Raw genomic sequence first — 22,555 nt, 5'->3', positions numbered from 1 at the left:
ATTTTGATTGGTTACCAGTTTTGAAATTTTGAACCAACCCGACCGAAAAAATCTGGATTTAATATTTTTTGACTGTTTAAAATATATTTATAATTTATAATATAAAAATAGAGATGTATTATTCAAACACAATAACCCAACCTAATAACCAAAGAGGATTAACAGATTGGAAGGGGGTAAGTTATAATGGATTTGGTTACGTTGATTCTTGTGGTGAGGCTAGTTTTTATAAATTATAATGGGTTAAATCAATTGTCCCCGAACTTCAAGTCAGACAATATAAAGATAGAGATTAGGTGAAAGTTAAAACCTAGAACATCAAAGTCTAGTAGCTTCAATTTTTCTCAGCATTTCTAAACCTCTCCGCTAAAATCTAACCATTTTTAACTAGAACCACAGGGAATTTGAATTCCCAAGTTTATTATTATTATTATTATTATTGAATTTTCTCTTTAAAAAGAAGCATATAAAGCCTGGAATAAAAATTAATTTCCCAGTTCAAATGACATATCTTAACAGGAAAAGATTAAAAACAGAAAGGATTAAAAAATTACCCAGATTTATTCATCAGGGAGCGAAACGGAAGTACATAAAATTTATGAAAATTATAGGTGGTGGTGGTGAGGTCTTGGAGGTGGTCCTGGAGGAGCAAACATGCCTCTAAAGCCATTAATATTTGGAGATTGAGGCCCTTTTGGGATTGTTTTCTCATTTCTTCTGTTCATGATGAGTAGCTAGTCTTGAGCAGAGGGTTGGGTTGACTCAGCTTCCAGAGCTTCAGCCATTAGGGGAAGCTGTCCACTAGCTTCATAAGTTCACAACATTAAGCCATGGATCGAATAAGGAATAAACAGAAGCAAGGAGAAATAGCCATTAATAAACACCAAGAAGGTTGCTTCCTTTGATTTAAAAATAAGGTTGATAAAAGCTATCAATTTTGCTTATAAAAGCTGAGGTTGACTTACTGTTGTGGACTGATTAATGATGTCTTCTTGGTTGGGTAGTTGCATTTTCATGATGAATCGCGTAAATTGTTGAAATTAACGGCTGCCACACAAAATCAACTGGAAATCCTGTAGAACATTAATTACTTTGTGGATGGAGGCTGTACTATCGGTTTATATTCACATTGTACTCAAGTTCTTAAGACTATATGTCGCCTTACCCTTCTTTGTTTCTATTGTGATTCAAGGAAATAGTTTCCCAGGAGAAAGGGGCGTTGATGAACATTAAAGTTGTCATCAAAATCAATGAATACAAGCTTCAGAGTAAACAAATTTGCACCAAAGCTATAGCAAATGCAGTCCTTTTTTTAGAAAGTGTAATGAGAGAGATCACTGAACCAGCCATGTCGAAATCACCAACAAAGGAATCATTGCTACTAAGCCATAGTTCACTAAGGAATCAACATTTTCAGCCTTTTGAAACTTGTTACGGAAGGTACTCCATGGACATTTACAAGCACCTTCTTCACCCTGCAATAACTTGTGCATTTCCCTACTGTAAGCTAGGGATTATATATAGCTTAAGGCAAGTAGATAACTGCAGAACAGAAGGGTACAAACAATCACCTCAGGGTTAATGTCGTGAATTTCGTCCCCATCATTTACTTTTATCAACATTCTTCTCTCAATGTGGTGCACTGACTGATCCAAAGACATTTCGTCTTCAAACCTGCCAGAATTTCTCCTTGAAAGGGCTTTGTAGGCTGCATCAGTATGTATCGTTTCCATGACCGAGCCAAAGAAGTTCGTAACAGGTACCTAGAGAGAAAGAAACTTGGTTACACGATGCCTCGATCTTAGGTATTGTACATGGCACTTCATCACGATACAAAGAACTCAGAAATTTCAATCACTGAAAACTGTACCAACAATAATACAGGCAGTAAATAATGCAGATTTGATAGGAGAAAGTTATTCGCACACTGCTCTCATGGTGCAACACTAGATTCACCAACACAAGCATATATAGCTGATAGTAAGAAGTTTATTACCGGCAATAGGCACTAAAGCTTCCTCACAAAAATATTAGAGAAGTACAAAGTACAAGCATCTAAAAACATATAGAGGCACAAAATATTAATATTAAAAACAGATTTGGAAACTTCATACCTCCTCCAAACGTCGCTTGTATAGATCTTTGCGGTAATATGCGGTAGACATCAACAAACTTGGATTGTAAGAACTGAAAAGACTGCAAATAACCAGAAAACCAGAGTTTACTTTTCAGATGAAAATGCTGAGGAAGTGACAAATATGCCAAAAAGAAAAACCAACTTAAATGGATGAGGAGAGAAAACTTCAATTGAGAAAAGCATGCTAAATAGAATACAAGAAAATTGAAAATTGAAATACTTGACAAGAAAAAGCTCAATAAGGATTTTAAGACACTTCAGATCGAAAACAAAAGTAGCTATCTTATTATTATAAATTCTGAAGCGGATGTACCTGCTCAATGAGGCATTGTCATATATATTTAGCCTCTCAAAAAAAGCAAGGGTATAATAGGTGAAACGGTCCACAACTGATACACCAACCTGCAGTAAAATAAGAAATGAATAAGAATGAGAACATGTATCTGTGTAACCAGGAAGCCAACCTACCAAAACCAGATACCACTTAGGTGATAAATACATACATGCATGGCATTTTTTTCTTTTTTTTTGTTTGGGGGGGGGGACATGTCATTCAGAGGGTGCTAAAAGGAAAAAACAATTTCCTCTGATCACTTACATCAGAATCCAAGTGATGTGAGTACGAGTTCTCTCCCTTCATGCTACTTCCAATAGCCAAAACGCCAGGGGACTGAAACTGCAAAAATAGAGAAAAAAGATCATCAATTTAGCATCAGATCAGTTATCAGATAAAGTGCATTTTATTGCCTACAAACATAGAAGTTTCAGAATGTCGCATCTATAAGCAATCAAAAACAGTCCTGAATTGCAAATGTATATGACAACATACTTATCAGGAGGTGGGCTAAAATGTGATTTCATGCAGCAATGGATCTATTTGAAGTTCGAACAAAATTGAATCTTTTGACAAATAAACACATTTTCCACATAAATAAATGGTCAAAGAGCAATATTCCTATCAGAAATGCATAATTTTATGGGAAAATTTTGAATAATGTTAGATTTGAGGAAGTAAAGCTCTATTTAAAGCAGATAAAAACCTGATTAAAGAGAGTGGCTGCTTGACAAGTGTCCACCATTATCAGCAATTCCTTAAATCTGAATTTGCAGCATCAGCAACAGTACGAGTCCATTTTCGCATAGCAATTACAACTATAGAGCATCAGCAAAGTGCATATAAAGCAAAACATGAATCAAGGTTCCTACCTATGTTTTGCTTTAAAGTATTGGGTAGATAAATAGTATCATTTGCTTTTTCCTATGTTCTCACCTGTGCTTTTCTTTCATCTGTTTCACAGCATCAGCTAAATCATGACTCTGTAGTTCCTCCGAGTCTTGAAACTTTAAAAACTCATCTCCCCCATGCCCTGTCATATATAGAAGAATGTGACTGCCTTCATCACTCAAAAGCCGCTTTGATCTTGGAACAGCAGTCTCATGACGTCCAGTTAAAACACGCAAAAAATTTTCCACTGTTACTTCATAACCTCGATAATCTACCTGAGTGATTACAACTTGGATAAATTAGGGTTGGTCAAATGAACAGAGTAATAAAAGGGGGAAAAAGGACAACCCTTCAAGCACAACATGCAACAATATGCACCCAGTGAAACACCTAAGATAATCAATGTTTGGTACCATGCACGTTACATTAGGGTAGACCATCTTACTATGCCCACCACGTGGCCTACACTCCCTGCCCCCCTCTTGCCTGTGCCGACCCACACAATCAAGCCAATTAAGTAATTGATCACTAAGAACTAACCTCAACATTATCTCCATAAAGGTTGAGTCTATGGTTCTCATTGTTGAAAACTTGAGCAGGGTACTTGTTTCTAGTGTTGCAGGCCATGTCATCTGCAAGCATGAGTATTATCCTCTCATCAGGTATTCCTAGTCGCTTAACTGTCCTGGAAATCCAAACAAAGGAAAAAAAATTAACCAAAATAAACAAATTATAACAGAAAAAAAGAAAAGAAAAGAAAAGACTAGGTTGGTGCCTGGTTACCTATACAAGGATAAAGTGTTCGCCATATGACGATAGTTAAACCTGAAAGGGAAAATTCACAATTATTTCAATTAACAATTTCAGGACTCTACATTGTGCTCTGTTTTAGCTGATCAAATACAGTAAGAGGAAGGAAGTTAAAAATAGTGTAGTGCAACCTTGTTCGAATTTGTCTTCCTTGTTAAGTGACAGAAACTAACGAGATAGCTGTCCCATACAAACATCTAAATATTTCATTGCTCCAGAAGATAGAAAGGTGAGAAAAGAGAATTTTGTTGAGGAGCAGAACCTTGACCACAGCCATTACCACATTTGAATTTGCTTTTGCATTGATAAACCAGAAGTAAAAAAAAGCATTTGCTTTGAAATCATCGACTGAGGAACACCTCACCAGCACTAACAAAAAGAATAGCTTCTAATAAAGAAAAACGGAAAGCTGATAGTTTATTCATCATTAGTAATTACCACTAGTTTGAGGGGTCAAAAGGACTTGCACAAAGAAAATAAGCAAATATCAAAACACAAAAAAGTTTCTCAGAGTACAAAGAGGCAGAGTTTCATTATATCAAACTTACAATGACATAATCAAACAAAGCCACAGAGTTCAAACAATCAAATGAATTACACATCAAAATAGCATCTAAAAGTCTCTCCTATATCCTCTCAACTTCAGATTGGTGCCAAACAAATGTAGCTAGAAATCAAATCAAACAAAAAATTAAGGGAGAAAAAGATGGGTTATCTTAATTATCCCCAATATTACACGAGTATGATTCATTTGATCCTAAAACTCAATGAAAAGAAAAAAAAAGGGGAAATATAGAAAAAGTGCACAAATTGAGGTTGTTTTTATTACCAGAAACGAGAGGTGCAAACTAAGACAGCCCAATTGTTAGTATGCATGGCGGCTTCGACAGGAGAAGAATTGTATGCAATCGAACTGTAGAGAAGCAAACATGGTAATAAAAGTAAATGAAAAAGTGATTTGGGATTTATGAAAGTTTCCATCTTGAATTCCAGCCGATATCGTTTCCAATGCAATAACAGATCAAAGAAAACGAATGATAAATCTAATTTTAGAAATCTGCAGCAAAGCTTGAACTAGCGGCACTAGAGAAGAAAAGCCGAACGACGCCGTTACCAGGTTGAGTTAAATTTTAATTATTATTATTATTAATTTCTTTTTTGAAATTTAGACAGCCCAATATCCCATTCCCATGAACCTTTTTTTGGTTAACTCAGAACCCGTTTATCTTATTTCCGGGTCCAACCCGAATCCGACTTCACATTAACAGTTTTACTAGTATAGTTTTGACTTTTGACTTAAAAAATTCTTCCTCATTTACTTTTCCGAGTATTTTGAGGAAGCTCTCCCAGTTGGTTCCTCCTTTTATCAAGCCTTTTAAGGATACTCTCTTTCTCTATGGCCAAACAAGATAAGCAACACAAGATTTTCATTTTTTCTTTGAAGGGCATTTCGTCTTGTTAAACTTGCATTTTTTGGGTCGATCATCTCATTTTGACTTCTGGGTTTGTGTCAGTTTAAGCATTGGATGTTCTGTCTAGTGTTTTTAAGACAACCCCATTCATATTCTACTTGCGACTCAGGAAACTATCTTCATTTTGTTGTTTTAGTGGCATTGATATATATATATGTACATCATGAATATGTGATTGAATGTTAGTAGTTGGGTCATGGATGGCCAAAATTATTGTTTTCTTGGTGAACAATGAAGGAAAAAGCAAGTTTTGAGGGAATTGTTCTTTTTAAGTATCTTTCCAAGTGTACAAGTATGGGAGGAAAACTTCAATTTTCTTGATATGTCAAAAAAAATTATTATTTCTTGGTGATTAGTTATTAGATTGGTGCCTTTTTCCTTTCATTTGATGACTACACCTCATGTCATGAGTTCTTGGACTGTCATAGTATATGGTACTAATTATTCAAAGTCCTGCATTTATTGGTAGTAATAGTGTGTTCATGGAAAAGAGTAAACTGAGGAAATGTTACATAGTGAAATAATTGGCCTAGAAGATTGGACTAGAAATACTGCAAAATGTGAAAATAGTTCTCTGCTTTAATTATTTTTCCCATAGATAAAAAGGATGAACTAATTGTACAACATAAGTGAAAATTTAGACAACTGTGCTAAGTAGGGAAGAAAGACATATTCCTCTTTGAATCAATGACCTATAATGTGAAAACAAAATTTTGGACAAATATTTCTAGTCTTAAAGCAAGATGAATGAACACCTTAAGGACATTCACCGTTAATGAGGTTGGAAGGTGAATCTACACCTTGGAAGAAGCAATCCATTGCTGGAATCAGATTTGATTAATCTGAACGTGGCAACAAGAAACTAAAGCCTATGTTCTCGCGAATAAGTGGCGGTGGTTCAATGTCCGCAATGTCTATTTGTTCCATCGACTTTGATAGGTCGTCAACTGAAAATGGAATGCTGCAAAACGATAAAAGTTGTGGGAAGTCAGTTAAAAAACGAGCTCAGCTGGTTTCCAGGTAATGTTTTCAATTAGCTTTAAGAGCAATGCATCCTAGATGGTGAAAAACAAAGGTTGAGGGCCAAATAGATCATCATCACATAGTGGAATGTAAATGCTAACCTTGAATCATCATCCAGCAGGAAGGAATTACTAACAGCATTGTTGGAATCTTCTGTCATCAACACTCTCATATTGGCTATTACCTAGAAGTCGATAATCGAGCCAAGTCATATTATTAAACCAGTGGATATCTTTTAATCTAGTTTGACAAACTGCATCTCTTGAAACTTACATCGGGGGACACACTATGCGTGCCATACTTGTCGTCCCAATACATCGTACTAATACGATACAGCTGCTGTATACTGAGGACCTGTAGGTGAAGAATGAAAATCGCTTAAGGCTTCAGATCCAGGGAAGATTTGGACAGTAGTGATGCCAGTGGCTTACCGGACAAAGATCGTGGCTTATTTCATCCAGTGTTTTCTTAGATTTTTGATGTATTACCTAAATCAAAAATAGAATAACATTGATATCGTGCACCACTTCTTTTATTCTTGAATGTCATAACAAGAAAATGGAAGAACAGATCTAAAGTGTTGTAAGAATGGGAACATACTAGAAAACCGATGGCCTGCCGTATATGCTTGAGCTCATCCCAAGCTAAACCTGCATACTGCATTTACAGATCTATCAAGTTTTGCAAGTATTCTCCTTGAACCAGAAAGCAAACAGGGAGGCAGTTAAAGGTACCTCATCGGTTGCCTCATAACACCAGTGTTCAAGTTCAGCTAACCCAGCTTTAACATATTCACCATTACTGAATGAACAACACTCTCTCCTCAACAAAAGACTGCAATAGAATAGTGTATTGGTATGCCATATAAAAAAGTTTCTGCATACAGCAGAAAAAACCAAGCGTAAAGCATTAAAGTAACAGCATGAACAGTAACCTGTTGAATAGCTGAACATTGATGAATGAGAATATCTGTGTAAACACCTTACGGACTAAGAATGGAGGTACCTGTAAAGGGAATCAAACAACATTAATCCTTAGGGAAATCTTGCTTAAACATACATTGCAAATAGTAAAGATATGAATAATTAAACTCAACGACTCAGCGGAACTAAGTTCAGTTTGAAACTTTAGTTTGAAGCTCTGTGCAGAAGACAAGCTAGAGATATGAACGAGAAGGGGGGGGGGAATGGATGTGAAAACTAACAAAATTTAGTTTCAACGTGTTCAAGAAATTTCCAAGGCTCTTCACAATCCCTTGCCAGTGAGCAATCAAAGCCTGTTGGCCTGCAGTATTTGCAACGGATCGCGATGCTCCTTTAACCAAGCTTGCTCTGGATGTTCTTGGTGCCTATATCATTGTATCCATATATGAGTCATAGAAGTAGTTGTGATTTATTTCTTCTGATTACTGCCTTCACATAATCTGATTCTGATATATATGTTACCTGTATGCACAATCCAAGCAATGGTGAAATTTCTTTCTTCAGATTATCTCTGATCATTCCATATATCTTCTCCACATATGCTGTAAGCTGTTGCTTAAAAAGCAAGGCTGGGTACTTGGCTTCAACTTGCCGTAAAGTGTCCACCCCAGCGGTGACACCTCCATTAATTAAGGCAAGACTGACACCTTGTGGAGCTCCACGGAAACTCTTTAAGAAAATAATAGCAACACATGGATTAGTTACAGAAATGTTATTTCCTGAACGTCATGATTTGGCATTAATGAGAAAGCTTTTTACTTGAGTCATTCTCCCAAACAAAGTAGCTGATGATGATCGACGGCGTTGTGGAGTCATTCCAGCAGCACCACTAGCTTTTAATGTGCGCTGGAGTAGCAAGAGAAGTGTGGAGGCATTGGATAACCAATAGGCCAAGACATCATTGTTATCCTGGGTCTGAAATTAAAATGCCAACAATCAGCCTTAAGAATCTGAAGTTTCTAACCATATCTTTTAGAAAAGTTGGTGCAAAAGTTTGACATTTCCACCTCAATAGCATTGCCTATAGTCTGAATGATCCGATCAAAGACACTAGTTCGCTCAACTTCGAACGATCTCCATTGCAGAAGACATTTGTAAATGATACAAGCTGCAATAGGCCTGTTCCCTGCAAAGCCTAAATGTTGCGCAATACATCGAATGAGCAAATCCTGGTTTTCCTGTTGTTTCTCATTTAGTGATTTTTGCGGTTTCTCCTCCACTTCGTGTGGCTCTCTATGGTTTATTGAGCTGCTGTGAAGATCCTGTTAAAATACTTCGTTCAGAACAAGAAATTTTAGACAATAAAGAACACCATGTATTGGATTTTTATTTCGTTTTCTTGACTCCTTTTATAGCATAGAGTTATAAGAAATTTACTCACAATGGGTACCCTTGATTCTAGATGCCCACTTTCAGAACCTCTCTGCCAATCATTAGACAGCAGGTAAATCTCCTTAGTCCTTTGAGACAATAAAATTTAAATTGGAAATATTTAGAAGCTCGTTATTATTCTAAATACCTGCAAAATCGATCTCGAGCGTCCAGAAAGGAACTTATTTGGAGTCATGGATACAGCCTGTTGCCGTAGTACTTTATTCTCCGATTCTAGATTAGTGAGCTTCTCCTCTAACCTGATTTCAAGTAACCATGTCAGGATGAGTTTAATGTGGTGATATATGGAAGTGAGCAAGAATTTCAACAGTATAAAACTCATGCATTATATGTTCTTGAGAAAAAAAAAAACATGAGCATTTATAGTAAACTAGTACGAAAAATTATTGTTCATACACTACCCTCTCAATGTGTCCTGGAGTTGTTTAAGTTTTTTTTCTGTTTCGTCCAGTTTTTTTCCAGTTTCTTCACTTGACTCTTTGAGTTCATTGTATTTTTCTTCAGCACTGTCTGCTCTTTGTTTTTCCGAGTCTAATGAGGTCTGTTTGGACATAACAGCAATGTCAAGATCATAAGCTATTTATAATCAACTGCAGTATTTTCGAGTATATAATTTTGTTCTAGAGCAAATTGTTTATGTTCTATTACTTGCTTGATCCATTAAATGAAAAATAAGTACCACATACTAATTGTAAAGTAAACCTTTATACCTTTAGGGTTTCCAATTCTTCTGTTAGAGATTCAATTTGCTTTGTATCTTCAACTAAAACTTCTTTCTCTTGTACAACAGGAGGCGCTTCTTCGATGGCTTTCTTTGCAGACTCTCGTTCTTTTTCAAGCAATTCATTGGTTTCATCAATTGTTTTCTGCATTTCTTGCAACGTGTTTTGCAGTTTTGCTACCTCCTGAGCTTTTGCTTCTTCTAGATCAGTCTGCATACATGGTTTCAAGGCTTTCAATGAACATATATATATATCTAAAAGAAAGCAGCATAGGATACAGTATAATATCTGCAGATTTCGAAACACTTAAAAACTGATGAAATTCTAGAATGTTGGCATTATTGCTTGTTATTACACAGGATACAACCAGGCAACTTCCATTAGAACTGTCATGTTTCATGGTTTAGCACTTTTCTACCAAACATTATCGTTCTGCATGATTAAATAGTTACCCTTAAACGTTTCTCAAGCTGTAAACGCCAAGTAAGTTCCTCCACATTCTTTTCAAGTTTATCCTTCGCTTCTTTTAGTGCACCTGTTTCCCTTGCAGCCTACATATAAAATCAAGGAAAAATGGAAAGCATTAATAGAAAGAAAATCAAACGTTTGTCCTTGGAAGAAGCACCGTGCTTGATGTATGTTTTGCACCAAGAAAACTGCTATAAGCTTATTGAGAAAAACACAGATCAGTTGATTAATGATGTTAAATTCTATAACAACATCATGTCAAGACAGCAATATGAAACATCAGTTGATGGACATAGTGCAGTACACAAAAAGATTCAAAACCTGCCAGATAAGAAGGACTATTAGAAAGAAATAAATTTTATAAAGACTGTAGAAGAAGATAATCCAACACAGACCATTTTGAGCTTTCTAAGCTCTCTTCTTGCAACTCTTCCCCTCCACCTGGTTTGTGTCACTATACATCCTCTTTTGAGCTTCTTATAATATGTAGCAGCTCTGCGACAACGCCATCGAGCCTGCAATGTTTTGTTTTTCCATTTTAAACAAGGACAATTCTGAAATGGATAGACAAGGAGCAAATTTTTCAAGCAACCTAATATGATTTAGAATATAACCTGAACCAATGTAGCAGCTTTATTTAACTTCCTGAATCTCAATTCATTATGAGCAGCCATTGCCCTCATGCCTGTCTGTAAGACAAGGGCTGATACATGAAGCTTCTTATAGGCTTGTCTAGATTGGTGCCTCCTTACGTTCTTCTGAATTTTCAAAACTGCTGCCTGCTCTCTCTTGTTACTATAAACTTTGCAAGCCAATCTTCCTACATATTAGACATAAGGTAGTTAATTAGCATGTTAGACGTCTCAGTCTCCCTATATCTTGTTTCCCATTCCCCATAGAAGAGTTAACACAAAATAAACGGCAAGATACTATCGAAACCCACCAGAACATACACTAAGACCAGAGGTCGTTACAGTATATTTCTTTTTTAACACTCACCTCTACATATGGCCTGAAGATTAATAGATGCCTTTTGTATTGCAAGGAATCTTTTACGAGATATATGGGTACGAATCCGCCGCTGTATAGTTTTGGCAGCAGTATTGAGTACTTCTGCTCTCCTTGCATCTAATTCTGCCATCTGACCAGCTCTCAGAAAGATCTTTGTTAGGCCTATCTGCAAAAACCATTTTGAGATCACTTAACTATGCTTCCTCAGTACAATATTACAATTATAAAGTACTAATGTATGCAACTTTTTAGTCCTAAAGCATGTATAGAGAAGAAGAAAAAGGACATAGGTCAAACAATATAACAGTTCCAACAGTTGCATTAAAATTGTTGTATTACTTGATACCCTAGAAGTCCGGCCTTTTCCAGAATCTTCTGGCATGCAACCTTTTCATCATAGCTGATTACAGATGAAATCAAGGAGAAGAGCATTGACATTAGTTTTCAGCTGTAACCAGTAGAGTGCAGCAATAAATTCATAGCTCCAATCTCTTTTGTCAAACGGAATTTTACCATTTTCATGGAAGTTAATCATGAATTTAAACTAAAAGAGCTCAACTTACTTTCCTTCCAAAGCCTCAGGATGAAGCAGCCCGAATCGGTTAATGAATTCAAAGAAAGGTTTGCGAGTTGGATATCCGGCCATACTGATTCTGATTGCCTCTAGAACACCCTACAAGACCAACTTCTAGTTAAAATAAAACATCTAAGAGAGAAGATATGATAAAAACCAGTTCAAAATGGAAAAATTCGGATCATAAAAGAAGAAATATGTACTCACACCACAACGGAGTTGTTGCATGATATTAACATTCTCAAATATAGCAGGCTTAAGTTGGTTGTTCGGCTTTACACATCGGATGTAGTGAGGTTCCGTAGAATTTAATGTGTCCATTAGAGACTGTAGTTGGAGCTGCAGCACCATTTATCAAGACAGTGTTAATCCTCTAGCTCTTGCAGCATATAACATGTTATATGCGGCAGTGTAATGAAGTCAATTGATACAAGGGACTCAACCAAAATCATGAAGACAAACATAAAGCAAAACTACCTTAAAACGAGAACCAATTGAAGAAAACTTGGATGATTTAGATGTTTCTTCTGGAAGTGGAGGGAAAAGGCCTGATACAAACGAACATTTGGAAGCACTCAACAAGTCTTGATGTTCGGGAACCACATAATCCTTGTTTTTGTCCAAAAATTGATCAGATTGGTATAGAACCTGAAAAGGAATGTTGTTAGGAATCTTAATTGACATATCACCTCCAACTATTTACTCATAAGCACTTTGCTAATGGGAACATACATCTCCAGCATAATGAGCAATGGTGAAATCAGTGCGAGACAATTTCGGCTTAATGAATCTCTTGTGGTTCTTAAACGTCTGATAAAGCTTGTTTGCAAAAGTTTCATGAGTTGATTTCGGGAACATGCTGAAAAATATAGTTAATAAGACAGTAATTATGTTGTTCATCGACTAGCAGCATAAACTGAAGTTATGTAATGAATTACAGATAAATTTCTTTGAGAAGAAGTAGCAAAATTTTGAAGCAAATAAATGGAAGAACAATATTATACCAAGCTTCATCTAGAAGAGCAACAATTCCTCCAGGTTTCTGCCAATATAAGAAGGAAAAAGTACATCAAGTAAAATAATGAAAAATAATAGAAATGAAAAAGGTGATGGCCAATATGCATAACGTGTAGGGGAATATAACCTTTTCAATAAGGTCGAGGACATCCTGGTTATCAACAAATTCAATGTAGCTCCAATTGATCTTCTCTTTTGTGTACTCTTCTTGCTCCATCTTAAATACATGCTGAAGAATATATACCAGAAACAATTAAGTTAATAGTTTCTGATTGAAAAAATAGATCTAGTGGTCAACATAATTTAAGACCTTACCTGATTGAAATGCTGTTGCAGCTTCTCATTGGTGAAGTTAATACAAAACTGCTCAAAGCTGCAGGGTGAGATAAGGTGAAATGAAGTCACAAGACTGCTTAACCAATTAAAGGTAATTTTCTGCAATATCTCGAAGACAATAGTCCATCTATTTGTAAAGATTACAAGCATAGAGCATACCTATTAGTCTTAAAGCTTTCGAAGCCGTAGATGTCGAGGACTCCTATTAAAAATTTCGAGTTTGGATCTTGTCCAATTGACTTATTAATTTTATCTACCAGCCTGCATACAAGGAGATGCAACTTACCATTACCTAAGCATCAGAAAATTCAAATCTGCTTTGCCTTATCATAAGAGATTATCTCATGTATAAGCTTCTCACCAGTCGAACAATCGTGAATAAAGTGTTTTAGCCAAGCCATCCCTGCTAATTGTAGCGCTTTGAGGATCGAGACTTCTCTTTATAACTTCCTCAGGTGTGACCATAACACGCTTACACAATGCATCTTCTAAGGCATTAACATCACACCTATAATGAAGTGAAACAGGACGATTAAACGAATATGAAAGGGAAGATACCAGAAAAAATGACCTTGTGACATGAAGAAAAAGCATATACATGAGAAGCTCTGCTGTTGTCTTCAGATGGAACTTAGCCTGGTCATCTTTCGGAACTGATGAATCAACTTCCTTTCCTTTAGTGAAACAAATGTTTCCAAGATGGAGAATTGCAGCAACAACTCTGAAAATGGCTTCCTGGGAAACAAAAAGGTCGGTCATTCCTCGTTTTTGTATCACAATGCAGCTGAATACTGCAGCTTGAAGAGTTATACCTGCTCCTTGTCACTAATTCCGACAATATCCATAGCTCTCCGTGTCGCAAGATAATCTTGGGCATCACTTACACCAACCAGTTCATAGCAGCGTGACTGGTTAAGATAGTGAAAGCTTTTGGGGTTTCCCAACTTATACTTATCAACTTCCTGCCAATGATATAAATTAAGCCCCCAAGAAAAGAAAATGGATAATATTCATTAATATATAGATAATCTCATAATAAGCCAAAAATACCTCCTGTGGTGCCGCACAAAGAAGATAAAAACAGTGGTAGTTGCGCTCAGGGTCAGAAACTTGGCAAACACGAGATCTCTCTAGAAGGTAAGTTCTGATAGCAGCTCCTGATATTCTTCCATGCTTATCAAACTGGATCTCAACAAATTTACCGAAACGACTGCACCAGCAAAAAAGTTTTAGGAAAGATCAGTGTCAAACTACAGATTCTTGTATATAACGAACATCAAATGCTATTAATGTGATGAGCAGAGTAGTTTCTTCTGCAGCAAGAAAGATTTGATCAAATAAATTGCCTGATGTATATTTTCTCAGTGATTAATTATCAGTTGGAGTTATTTCCTTTAATGGAGTGTCGTACCTGGAGTTGTTATTTCGAACAGTTTTAGCATTGCCAAATGCTTCAAGAACTGGATTAGACTGCATTCGGATGGTATAATGCTCTTCTCAGTAATCATGCAAGAATTAAAACATGCTTTATGGAAGATAATACGAGTTATGGATCATACTTCAAGAACTTGTTGTTCTACTGTCCGTCCTTCGGTGGCAACTCGACCACCAAGAAAGGCAAGGTATCGCATAAGCATCTTTGTGGTCTCAGTTTTACCTGCTCCACTTTCACCACTAACCAGAATTGAATTGCTTTTCCTTCATTAATCATGGCCCTGATTGAAGTTGATATAATTTAAAATTTGTTCACCAATTATAAAACAAATAAAAAGAACTAGGGTTAATATTTAGTTTGCCCCTAAATTTGTCCAAAAGGATAAAGGTCAGGTAACAACTAGGTAAAAAAAAATAGTTCGGGTACCAACTAGGTACTTTTGTATAAATCCAGGGGGCAAACTACATATTAACCCAAAGAACTAAACGGAAAAAGTAAAGAAGAAAAACAATAACCTGTATGCAACATCAGCAACTGCAAAAACATGAGGACTTAGTTCCCAAATGGGGCTCCCTTGTATTGTTGCATCATATGAGAATCATAGATGTGAGGCAGTTTTTGGAATGGATTAATAGCAATTAATATATTTCCTGTATAAGTCTGCCATCACCAGTATGTCAAACATAATAGATATATATACGTGTGTGTGTGTGTGTATGTGTAGCCAAAAGAAGCACAAAAATGCATGAAACTATCATTTGTGATTACATGAAGGAAGAGAAAGATTACATAAATTTCATTGAGTTCATATCTAGCTTTCAAATTCTGCAAAACTCCAGGCTCATGTAGATAAGATAGCTTGGTCATGTCATCAACTCCACCAGGTGGAGCTTCCAAGTCTTTTGGATATATTTTTGATAATTTTTCAGTGACCTTCAAGTTAATCAACATGACAAACGTCAATCTCAAATCCCAGGAAAACCTTACGTGAATACATTTTACATAATACTAAAATTAAGAACCTGTGACTTCATTTTTCTACAAACACATATTCGAATATGATTGATGTTCCAAATAAATCAAAAACTTAGAAAATAATAAAAGCATTCATGTCAGACATATATCATATACATGACGCTCGTCCTGAATCTAGGTAGGATAAGTTTGTATCATTTTGATAGATTCCGAAGGTACTAAAATTTCACTAGTCCTTCACAATCAATTTCTGTTATTACAGGTAATAAAGCATACCGTTTTTCCATTAGTGGTGTTAATCGCAACATCTTTTCCAGTAATTTTCGAAACCACCCCATCAATCCAAGATTCATCTGGGTCTTCAACCCACACGTGAGACCCTACAGTAATATTTACCGTTGCCTGCAATCACAGTATCAAAACCATTATTAACATTTTGCAAAGCAACAAAGCCTAATGAATTACCACTTTCAATGCTTTATTTCATAATCTTTCTCTCACACACACACACACACAAAACATTAGCTTTTACAACAGACAGCGCCTAATAACACATGAACCAGCCATGCAATCACCTTTAATAGTAACATTCAGTGAGTCTAAAGTTCGAAACTCAGCATTTGTTCGCACAAAGAATTAAATAAATAAAATCGAGTAGTGTCTAAACTTCAGATTACCATCGTTAAGTTCTCATCCGAAGCCTGGCGACCTGTAGTTACTTTCTTCCTTAAAGCAGACCATCGATCGAACTCAAAAAATCGAATCATGCTTAAACCACTTGTAACCAAAACTTTTTGCCTCTTAATCTGATATCAATCAAAGTTAAAATAAGAAAAGGGTAACAACCCAAGTTGCCAAAGAACTTAATTGATAGCAAGAAATGAAGCTCCAAAACATGTATAATAATTAAAAGCAAGAAATAAGAAGATTAAAGAGCCTCAGTTTGTTGAAAAAGAAAGTGCAATGCAATGGAATGCAAATGTAATTAACTTCTGGGGAAATTAGAGAGACAGAGAAAAGAGTGGTGAGTTATTGGTTTTGTATGGAAGTGAATGATGGGTTATTCAGAGTCTGACATTGTTCAACATACCGTTAAGTTCGGTTTTTTCTTTTAACCCTTTGTTTTCGCCCCAAATTCGTGGTTACTAAACCAAGTCTTTTGATTGTTTTCTAAATCTCATCTGAATTTATGGTGATTTACAGAGTGGCACCAGGAATATGGAAGGATATAATTACGATAACTATTGGTCTCTGTATTCCTCAAATTTTCTCGTGTATTCGTTTTGAGTTTATGCATGCAATAAATTTCTAAAAATTAAAAAGCTGTATCTTTTAAATGGTTTAATTATGTTCCAATCCCTATACTCATTTTCGATATTTAAACTTTAGTTAAAATTCAACGAATTTCAGTTTAATTTAAAAATTAAAATCTTATTGATAAAACAGAGTTAAATTTAACAAAAACCAATTAACAATATTTTGATAAAAAAGTAATTTTATTTAAGCTTTTTACCAATAAATTTGTCAGTGATGTTAGTGAAAGATACCTCAATCTGCTTACATAAATGCAAGCGCAAATAATAATTAAATCAAAGAGATGGGTGTAAAGGGAAAGCAAAGATACTCAATTTTTCATATGCAACCTCTGTAAATGACCATACAAATTCATCCACTGAAACATGGTCGAAACAGAGTCATAATAAAAGTGAACCATAACCACATTAAATAAAACACAAATTAAGGAATGCTGAAACATGAGACCCACAAATTTACATGTTCGATTACCATAAGATGCAGTGTCTCACACTTGAAACCATAAAACCAAATGGTTTAAGGTCTAAAGCCTATTTCCTAGCTTCTTTTTTGGCATAAGGAACAAGTTCCTTGAGCAAGAAAATTTCCTCCCATTCCATCCGTTTTTCAATGATAAAACAGATCCGTAGGACCAACTGGTGTTACCTTTCAGTTCCCATCATTGGCTGCTTTTAAGTAAAGGGTTTCACCCCCATCACCACCACCCTGACCACCAGAGCTTCCTCCACGACCTTCAGCTGAGCCGGCACTCCCGATATCTTGCTTGCTTCCACCTGCCATTGGCCTGCCACCATGGATGCCTTCTCCAGAAGAACCACGTCCAAATCAGGAAACCCTCCGGCCCCAAGTGCTCCACTGCCACCTGCAGTACTAGATTCAGTTTGCAGCATATGAAGGCCTGTGCTTCCGCCAGAGCTCATGCCAAGCTGACTGTGCAAAGCTTGCTGCTGTTGTTGTTGCAGTGCAGAAAATGGTTGCTGAGAATACAACATTGAGGACCGAGCAGCCATAAGCGACTGTTGTGTCATTTGTTGAGCTTGTTGGTGCTGCATGTAGTGCCCAGCTCCTGGCTGCATGATACCACCAGATGGAAACTACAAACAATTCACAAGATAAGTAGGAAATCTACAGCTTGAAGGAGAGTTCCAGTGAATTTTAATGCAAAGGTGTTTAAAGTATTGGTTTTCTCAATCTGATTGAAATATCTTTGACAATTCAAGCTGATGGCATAGTTAATTTATTCACGGTTTCGGCTGCCTGAGTTAGTGTTCCAGTACTGATTGCCCAAGGAGCTTATGATAGATTCTAACTTAAATGTACAGTCTCTAATCAATAAAAGGAAAAAAGAGAAAGCGACTGATGATCTAGAAATGAGATAGTACTGTGCATGCCGTGGGTGGTTGGGGTTGAGAATCCGCAATGGCAGCCAGGTACATGAGGTTTCGCTGCGCCTTGCTTGGTTCCTGCAACAGTTGAAGCTAGTCAATGATCTTCTAAGACCTCATCTCAATATCTTTAATTATGGTTGGCTTAAAGATATGCACTGATTCTTAGGATCATGCAGAACCTTAATATAACTGATTTATAATCACTCGTTTTTATTACAATAACCATATTTTTGGACTTCTGCCGGTATTTAGCAAATTCAGGTAGATTCAACACCATACTTACTTAACTTTCTCAGTGAATACGCAGCCCAGTTACTTCATAAGTAGTTTCAGTCCAATGCAAAGATGTAAGAATGGAAAGAAATTAGCATAACAAGTCGTTTCCCTAGACAGTTGATATTTCCATTATCATCCTAATCCATTTAAATGAATGGTATCTGACGCCATGGGAATTTCGTGATCTGAGATTTACTTGGCACTGTTAGTTTTACGAAGAGAATTTTCAATATATTTCATTGTCCAAAGCCATATCCATGATCCACCACAGTCAGACTGTAGGTTCCCAGATGTCAACAAATGTTTTTAATCAGCCAAATATGAAAACTCATCGGAAAATAAATGGATGTTAAGTTTTGGCAAACCCTCAAATGGAGTAACAATTAACTTAATAACCATACGGAGAGATATAGAAAGAACACCTAATTTGTAAACTAGTAACGCGTGCAGAATAGTGATCTAGCAGTAAGCATGAGCCAAAGATTAAGATCTATGATCATTTTCGTAGTAAATGACACTTCGACTTATATACCATGTTTTGATATTATAGATACTTTAGCTGGCCTTCATAATTATCGAATAACACTTATTGGGGAACCTCTTGCAGAAGAGAAGAAATTCAGGAACTTAGCAGTATAAGCTATAACACCACATTGAGTATCAGATATTGCAAGCCAAGGAAACAAAAACGAACCGAAAAGCCAAATTTGTTTGATATTAGAGACTCAAAATTAGGACTTACTCAGCACATTCACTCATTTCCCAGAATTCTGGCTCTCAACAATCTTTAAGATCAATGACTTGTTCTCATCGAGATACTGCATGCATCAAAATGAAGCCATTGAACAAATTAAGAAAGATTTAACAATAACTAGGAAAGAACATGCAGTAAATACAGCTTTAGAATCTTAGTGGAAGTTCCTTTGGGACCAAAAGGAACCCGAAAACCATTTTGATTCATAACCACTCTAAGTAACTCAAAGCATCACCGCATAATAATTAGGGGGAGGAAGAGGAGTGAGAGAGTACTAAGATCTTCATAATGGTTACTGCCAATCCAATAAAAATTAAGTAAAACGACCCAAGGCTTATCCCGAAAAGGTAACCAAATCTAAGTATCATACGATTTACCTTAATCCGAAAGCCAGATTCCAAATGACCATACATACAAGAAATTAAGAACATATATTTTGTATATTAACAAGATTCTTCTGACAGCTTCACCGAAACAACTAGTAGGATGCAGTGCTAGTTTCAGAAAGACAGATATAGGTTATAAATGGTGTCCCGTATCAAGGAAACACATTAAGATGACATGAAAACATATCGAAAGGACCACCAGTAAACGATTATCAAGACAGGACCACATAACAAGCAAAGACATATCAAAAGGTCATGTGTCAAATTGAACTAATGGAGACCACTACCAGAAAAGCATTAAGAACTAAAGTCATGGGCCCAAGAAAAGTGAGGTAACAAAAAGAATGCATAGTTCTTCCATGCATACACTCTGAATCCGAACAAGTTTGTTAATATCAAACAACGTTCCCATTTGCAATTACCAACACCTATATTCTCCTAAGAAACTCCAATTACTCTGTGCTTAGAGATTCATTATAGAAGAAATCCTCACTATATTGCTTGGTTAGGCACACACAGATGGTTTTGTCCGCCGGAATTCTCCGATTTACCATTGCAGTTCCGTAAGCCACCAGCCTGGCAGCCTCGAGGACAATATCTCCTCACTTCTTTAGTAGTGTCTCTGGTTACTAGAGACTAGCTAATCATTTAAACTTGTTTTATGAGTAACTTATACCTGATGGTCTAGGATTGTAACTTAGCATCTTACAATGACTAATGATAGCAAAGATAAAAGGAAATTACAACAAATGAAACTTTCATATTGTGCTATACATTGTTGATAAATATGCATCCAATAAGCAAAGTTTATTCTAGGGTTAAAATTGATAACATACCAATACATTAGAAACTGGAATAAGAACATCTACAACCAGAAACAGCATAATATAGGATGAAACCTAGCTATTAACAGGAAATATGTCCCCAAACCAAACCCGTTAAGTAATAAATCTCAAAAATGAAAATACCCAAACCATACACAAATTTCAGAAAGGAAAAACATTAAAAACTATACATGATAACCTACTAATTGCCATTAAAAATTTCTCATTGCAGCATGAAAGCCAATATATAACGATTAGAAGTTAAAACCACTTACCAACAGTTATTAAGCTAAAGGAGAAAAGCTAATAGCTTTTACAAGCAATAAATGAGAATACAGCTTCCAATAACACCTTAGACTAATCAAAGGAATGAATGATTATTAAGAAAATAAAAATACTGTATACATACATAGTGATCAAGAACAATAAAGAAAAAGGAAGAAAGAAAGAAGGGAAGGAAAGGGAAGGGAGGACCTGTTGAATATGATCAGTATGACGTTGTTGGGATAATAAGCTGCCATATGGCTGCATCTGCATCAGGTGCTGCTGCATTTCTTTCTTTATATCCAACACAGACTCTCCAAATATTTTAAAAAATATATAAAAGTTTTAATATATATTTGTCTCACTCTTTTTCTCTTTTTGTATGCAAACACGCTGAGCTGAAGAGGAGAATCACTGCAAAAAAAAAATTGTAAAGAAGAGATAGAGAGAGAAGAGAGACAAATAGAGAGATACCCTTTTGCTATTTCTATGTTCTTAACTTTCTTTCTCGCCTCTCCTATTATATTGCTATTATTATTGTTATGTTGTTTTGTTTTTCCTTAGTTACAAATAACACGAGGAGAGAAAACAAAGGCAGAAGAGAAGACAGTGCAGGGTGTTGAGTTCTCAGCACTTGAAAGCTATTTTCTCTTTCTGTTTCAGTAGGGAAAAAATTATTCATAAAAAAAGGGTTTGCCTTTTTGGGTTGTTGCTTGCTACTTTCCTTGTCTGTCTGTAAGAGAGAATTGAGACAGTGACAGAGAGAGAGAGAGGGTCACGTGATGGCTGATACAGAGAATTGAGAGAGACAGAGCAGAGCTGGAAATTCTACCGTAGAAAGAGAAAGGTCCTTGCAATGCAATGCATTAAACCAAAAACGAAATGGTTTTTTATTACATTATTACCATTTCATTTCGAATGATTTGTCTGTTGGTGTTAGACACACTTTGGTCCATCTCCGTACTCAAACTTAGCTTATTCTATTCAATGATTCTAATACAATCTAGGTTATGTTTCTGATTTAATTTACGGATATGATTTAGATTTTCTAAAGTAATGTAACTTAAATTACAGCTCATGTGTACATAATTTATGGAGATTATTGTGATATTTATAGATATTTGTTATGAATCTTTTACCGGATTTGAACTCTCTCAACATGTCAAAAGAAACGTAGAGATAACTCGTTAAAAACACTTCATCCTAAAGAAAATATAGTTTTGCATGGTTGTAACATATAATTTACACATGCATCTCGTTATGATACATTAAAAACCTAAAAGATAATATGTGAAGACAAGACTATTTGTAGCCTCCAAGTAAACACAACTCAATATTTATTTCTAAACACTAATCCTTAGGAGCCATATGAAGAATTTATAAGTAGCTCTCATCAACAAAGGAACTCTGAGGCAGTTCCATATTCTTATATGCGAAATTACTCCACACTCTCCCTTCTTCTCTAATCACCCAGAATTATATCTATGGTTCTCGACAAACTGTGTGAATCATCTCCAACCATCAATCTACATTTTTGTATCAATAATTGGTGTGATGAACGTGGACCAAACATGGCTCATCTTAGTAGAATTCCTCGAAAATCAATATAGAAAAAAACCAATATAATCGAATTAAAAAAAAAAAAAAAAAAAAAAAAAAAAAAAAAAAAAATCCGGAATTACATCAAGGTACTAAAAAAAAAAAAAAAAAATGTGACAAACCAAGGCTTAAGTAGCTATAGAGTAACAAGGTACTTGTAATAGGTCATC

At 35.8% G+C, this 22,555-nt stretch overlaps 2 protein-coding genes and 1 pseudogene across 13 annotated transcripts; all 3 read right to left on the bottom strand.

The window, feature by feature from the left end:
* Positions 1 to 467: 467 nt before the first annotated feature.
* LOC107889289 (putative GPI-anchor transamidase) lies at positions 468 to 5,338 on the bottom strand. 12 transcript variants are annotated; one of them, XM_041081659.1, is made up of 12 exons: positions 5,002 to 5,338; positions 4,146 to 4,187; positions 3,903 to 4,047; positions 3,408 to 3,637; positions 3,178 to 3,235; positions 2,736 to 2,813; positions 2,451 to 2,539; positions 2,115 to 2,196; positions 1,572 to 1,763; positions 1,166 to 1,484; positions 966 to 1,073; positions 468 to 805 (listed from the first exon to the last, which is right to left on the bottom strand). In XM_041081659.1, the coding sequence occupies exons 1-10, from the start codon at positions 5,151 to 5,153 to the stop codon at positions 1,335 to 1,337; spliced, it is 1,218 nt and encodes a 405-aa protein (XP_040937593.1). In that variant the 5' UTR covers positions 5,154 to 5,338; the 3' UTR covers positions 468 to 805; positions 966 to 1,073; positions 1,166 to 1,334. The 12 variants fall into 12 exon arrangements, with proteins under 12 accessions (XP_040937593.1, XP_040937596.1, XP_040937598.1 ...); XM_041081662.1 differs by having other exon boundaries at positions 468 to 801; XM_041081664.1 differs by having other exon boundaries at positions 468 to 794.
* A 337-nt stretch (positions 5,339 to 5,675) lies between these two features.
* On the bottom strand, positions 5,676 to 16,528 carry LOC107889307 (myosin-11). Its single transcript, XM_041081670.1, is given in 40 exon segments — positions 5,676 to 6,605; positions 6,769 to 6,851; positions 6,941 to 7,021; positions 7,099 to 7,155; positions 7,268 to 7,324; positions 7,402 to 7,501; positions 7,602 to 7,672; positions 7,872 to 8,015; positions 8,113 to 8,319; positions 8,410 to 8,565; positions 8,658 to 8,912; positions 9,032 to 9,073; positions 9,170 to 9,281; positions 9,444 to 9,583; positions 9,753 to 9,974; positions 10,217 to 10,315; positions 10,628 to 10,747; positions 10,847 to 11,052; positions 11,232 to 11,409; positions 11,583 to 11,643; positions 11,807 to 11,916; positions 12,025 to 12,156; positions 12,295 to 12,465; positions 12,550 to 12,676; positions 12,822 to 12,859; positions 12,962 to 13,063; positions 13,150 to 13,207; positions 13,330 to 13,431; positions 13,532 to 13,678; positions 13,769 to 13,905; positions 13,983 to 14,132; positions 14,221 to 14,380; positions 14,582 to 14,640; positions 14,730 to 14,863; positions 14,866 to 14,885; positions 15,121 to 15,163; positions 15,166 to 15,265; positions 15,395 to 15,538; positions 15,857 to 15,982; positions 16,258 to 16,528. Coding segments are annotated over 40 exon segments (4,665 nt in total). The 5' UTR covers positions 16,348 to 16,528; the 3' UTR covers positions 5,676 to 6,481.
* Positions 16,529 to 17,535: 1,007 nt separating this feature from the next.
* On the bottom strand, positions 17,536 to 17,997 carry LOC121209862 (GRF1-interacting factor 1-like; annotated as a pseudogene).
* Between the last annotated feature and the right edge of the window lie 4,558 nt (positions 17,998 to 22,555).

Source organism: Gossypium hirsutum, chromosome A11 (genome assembly GCF_007990345.1).
Source record: "Gossypium hirsutum isolate 1008001.06 chromosome A11, Gossypium_hirsutum_v2.1, whole genome shotgun sequence".
Taxonomy (NCBI): domain Eukaryota; kingdom Viridiplantae; phylum Streptophyta; class Magnoliopsida; order Malvales; family Malvaceae; genus Gossypium; species Gossypium hirsutum.
This window is presented reverse-complemented; position numbering and strand designations above follow the sequence as displayed.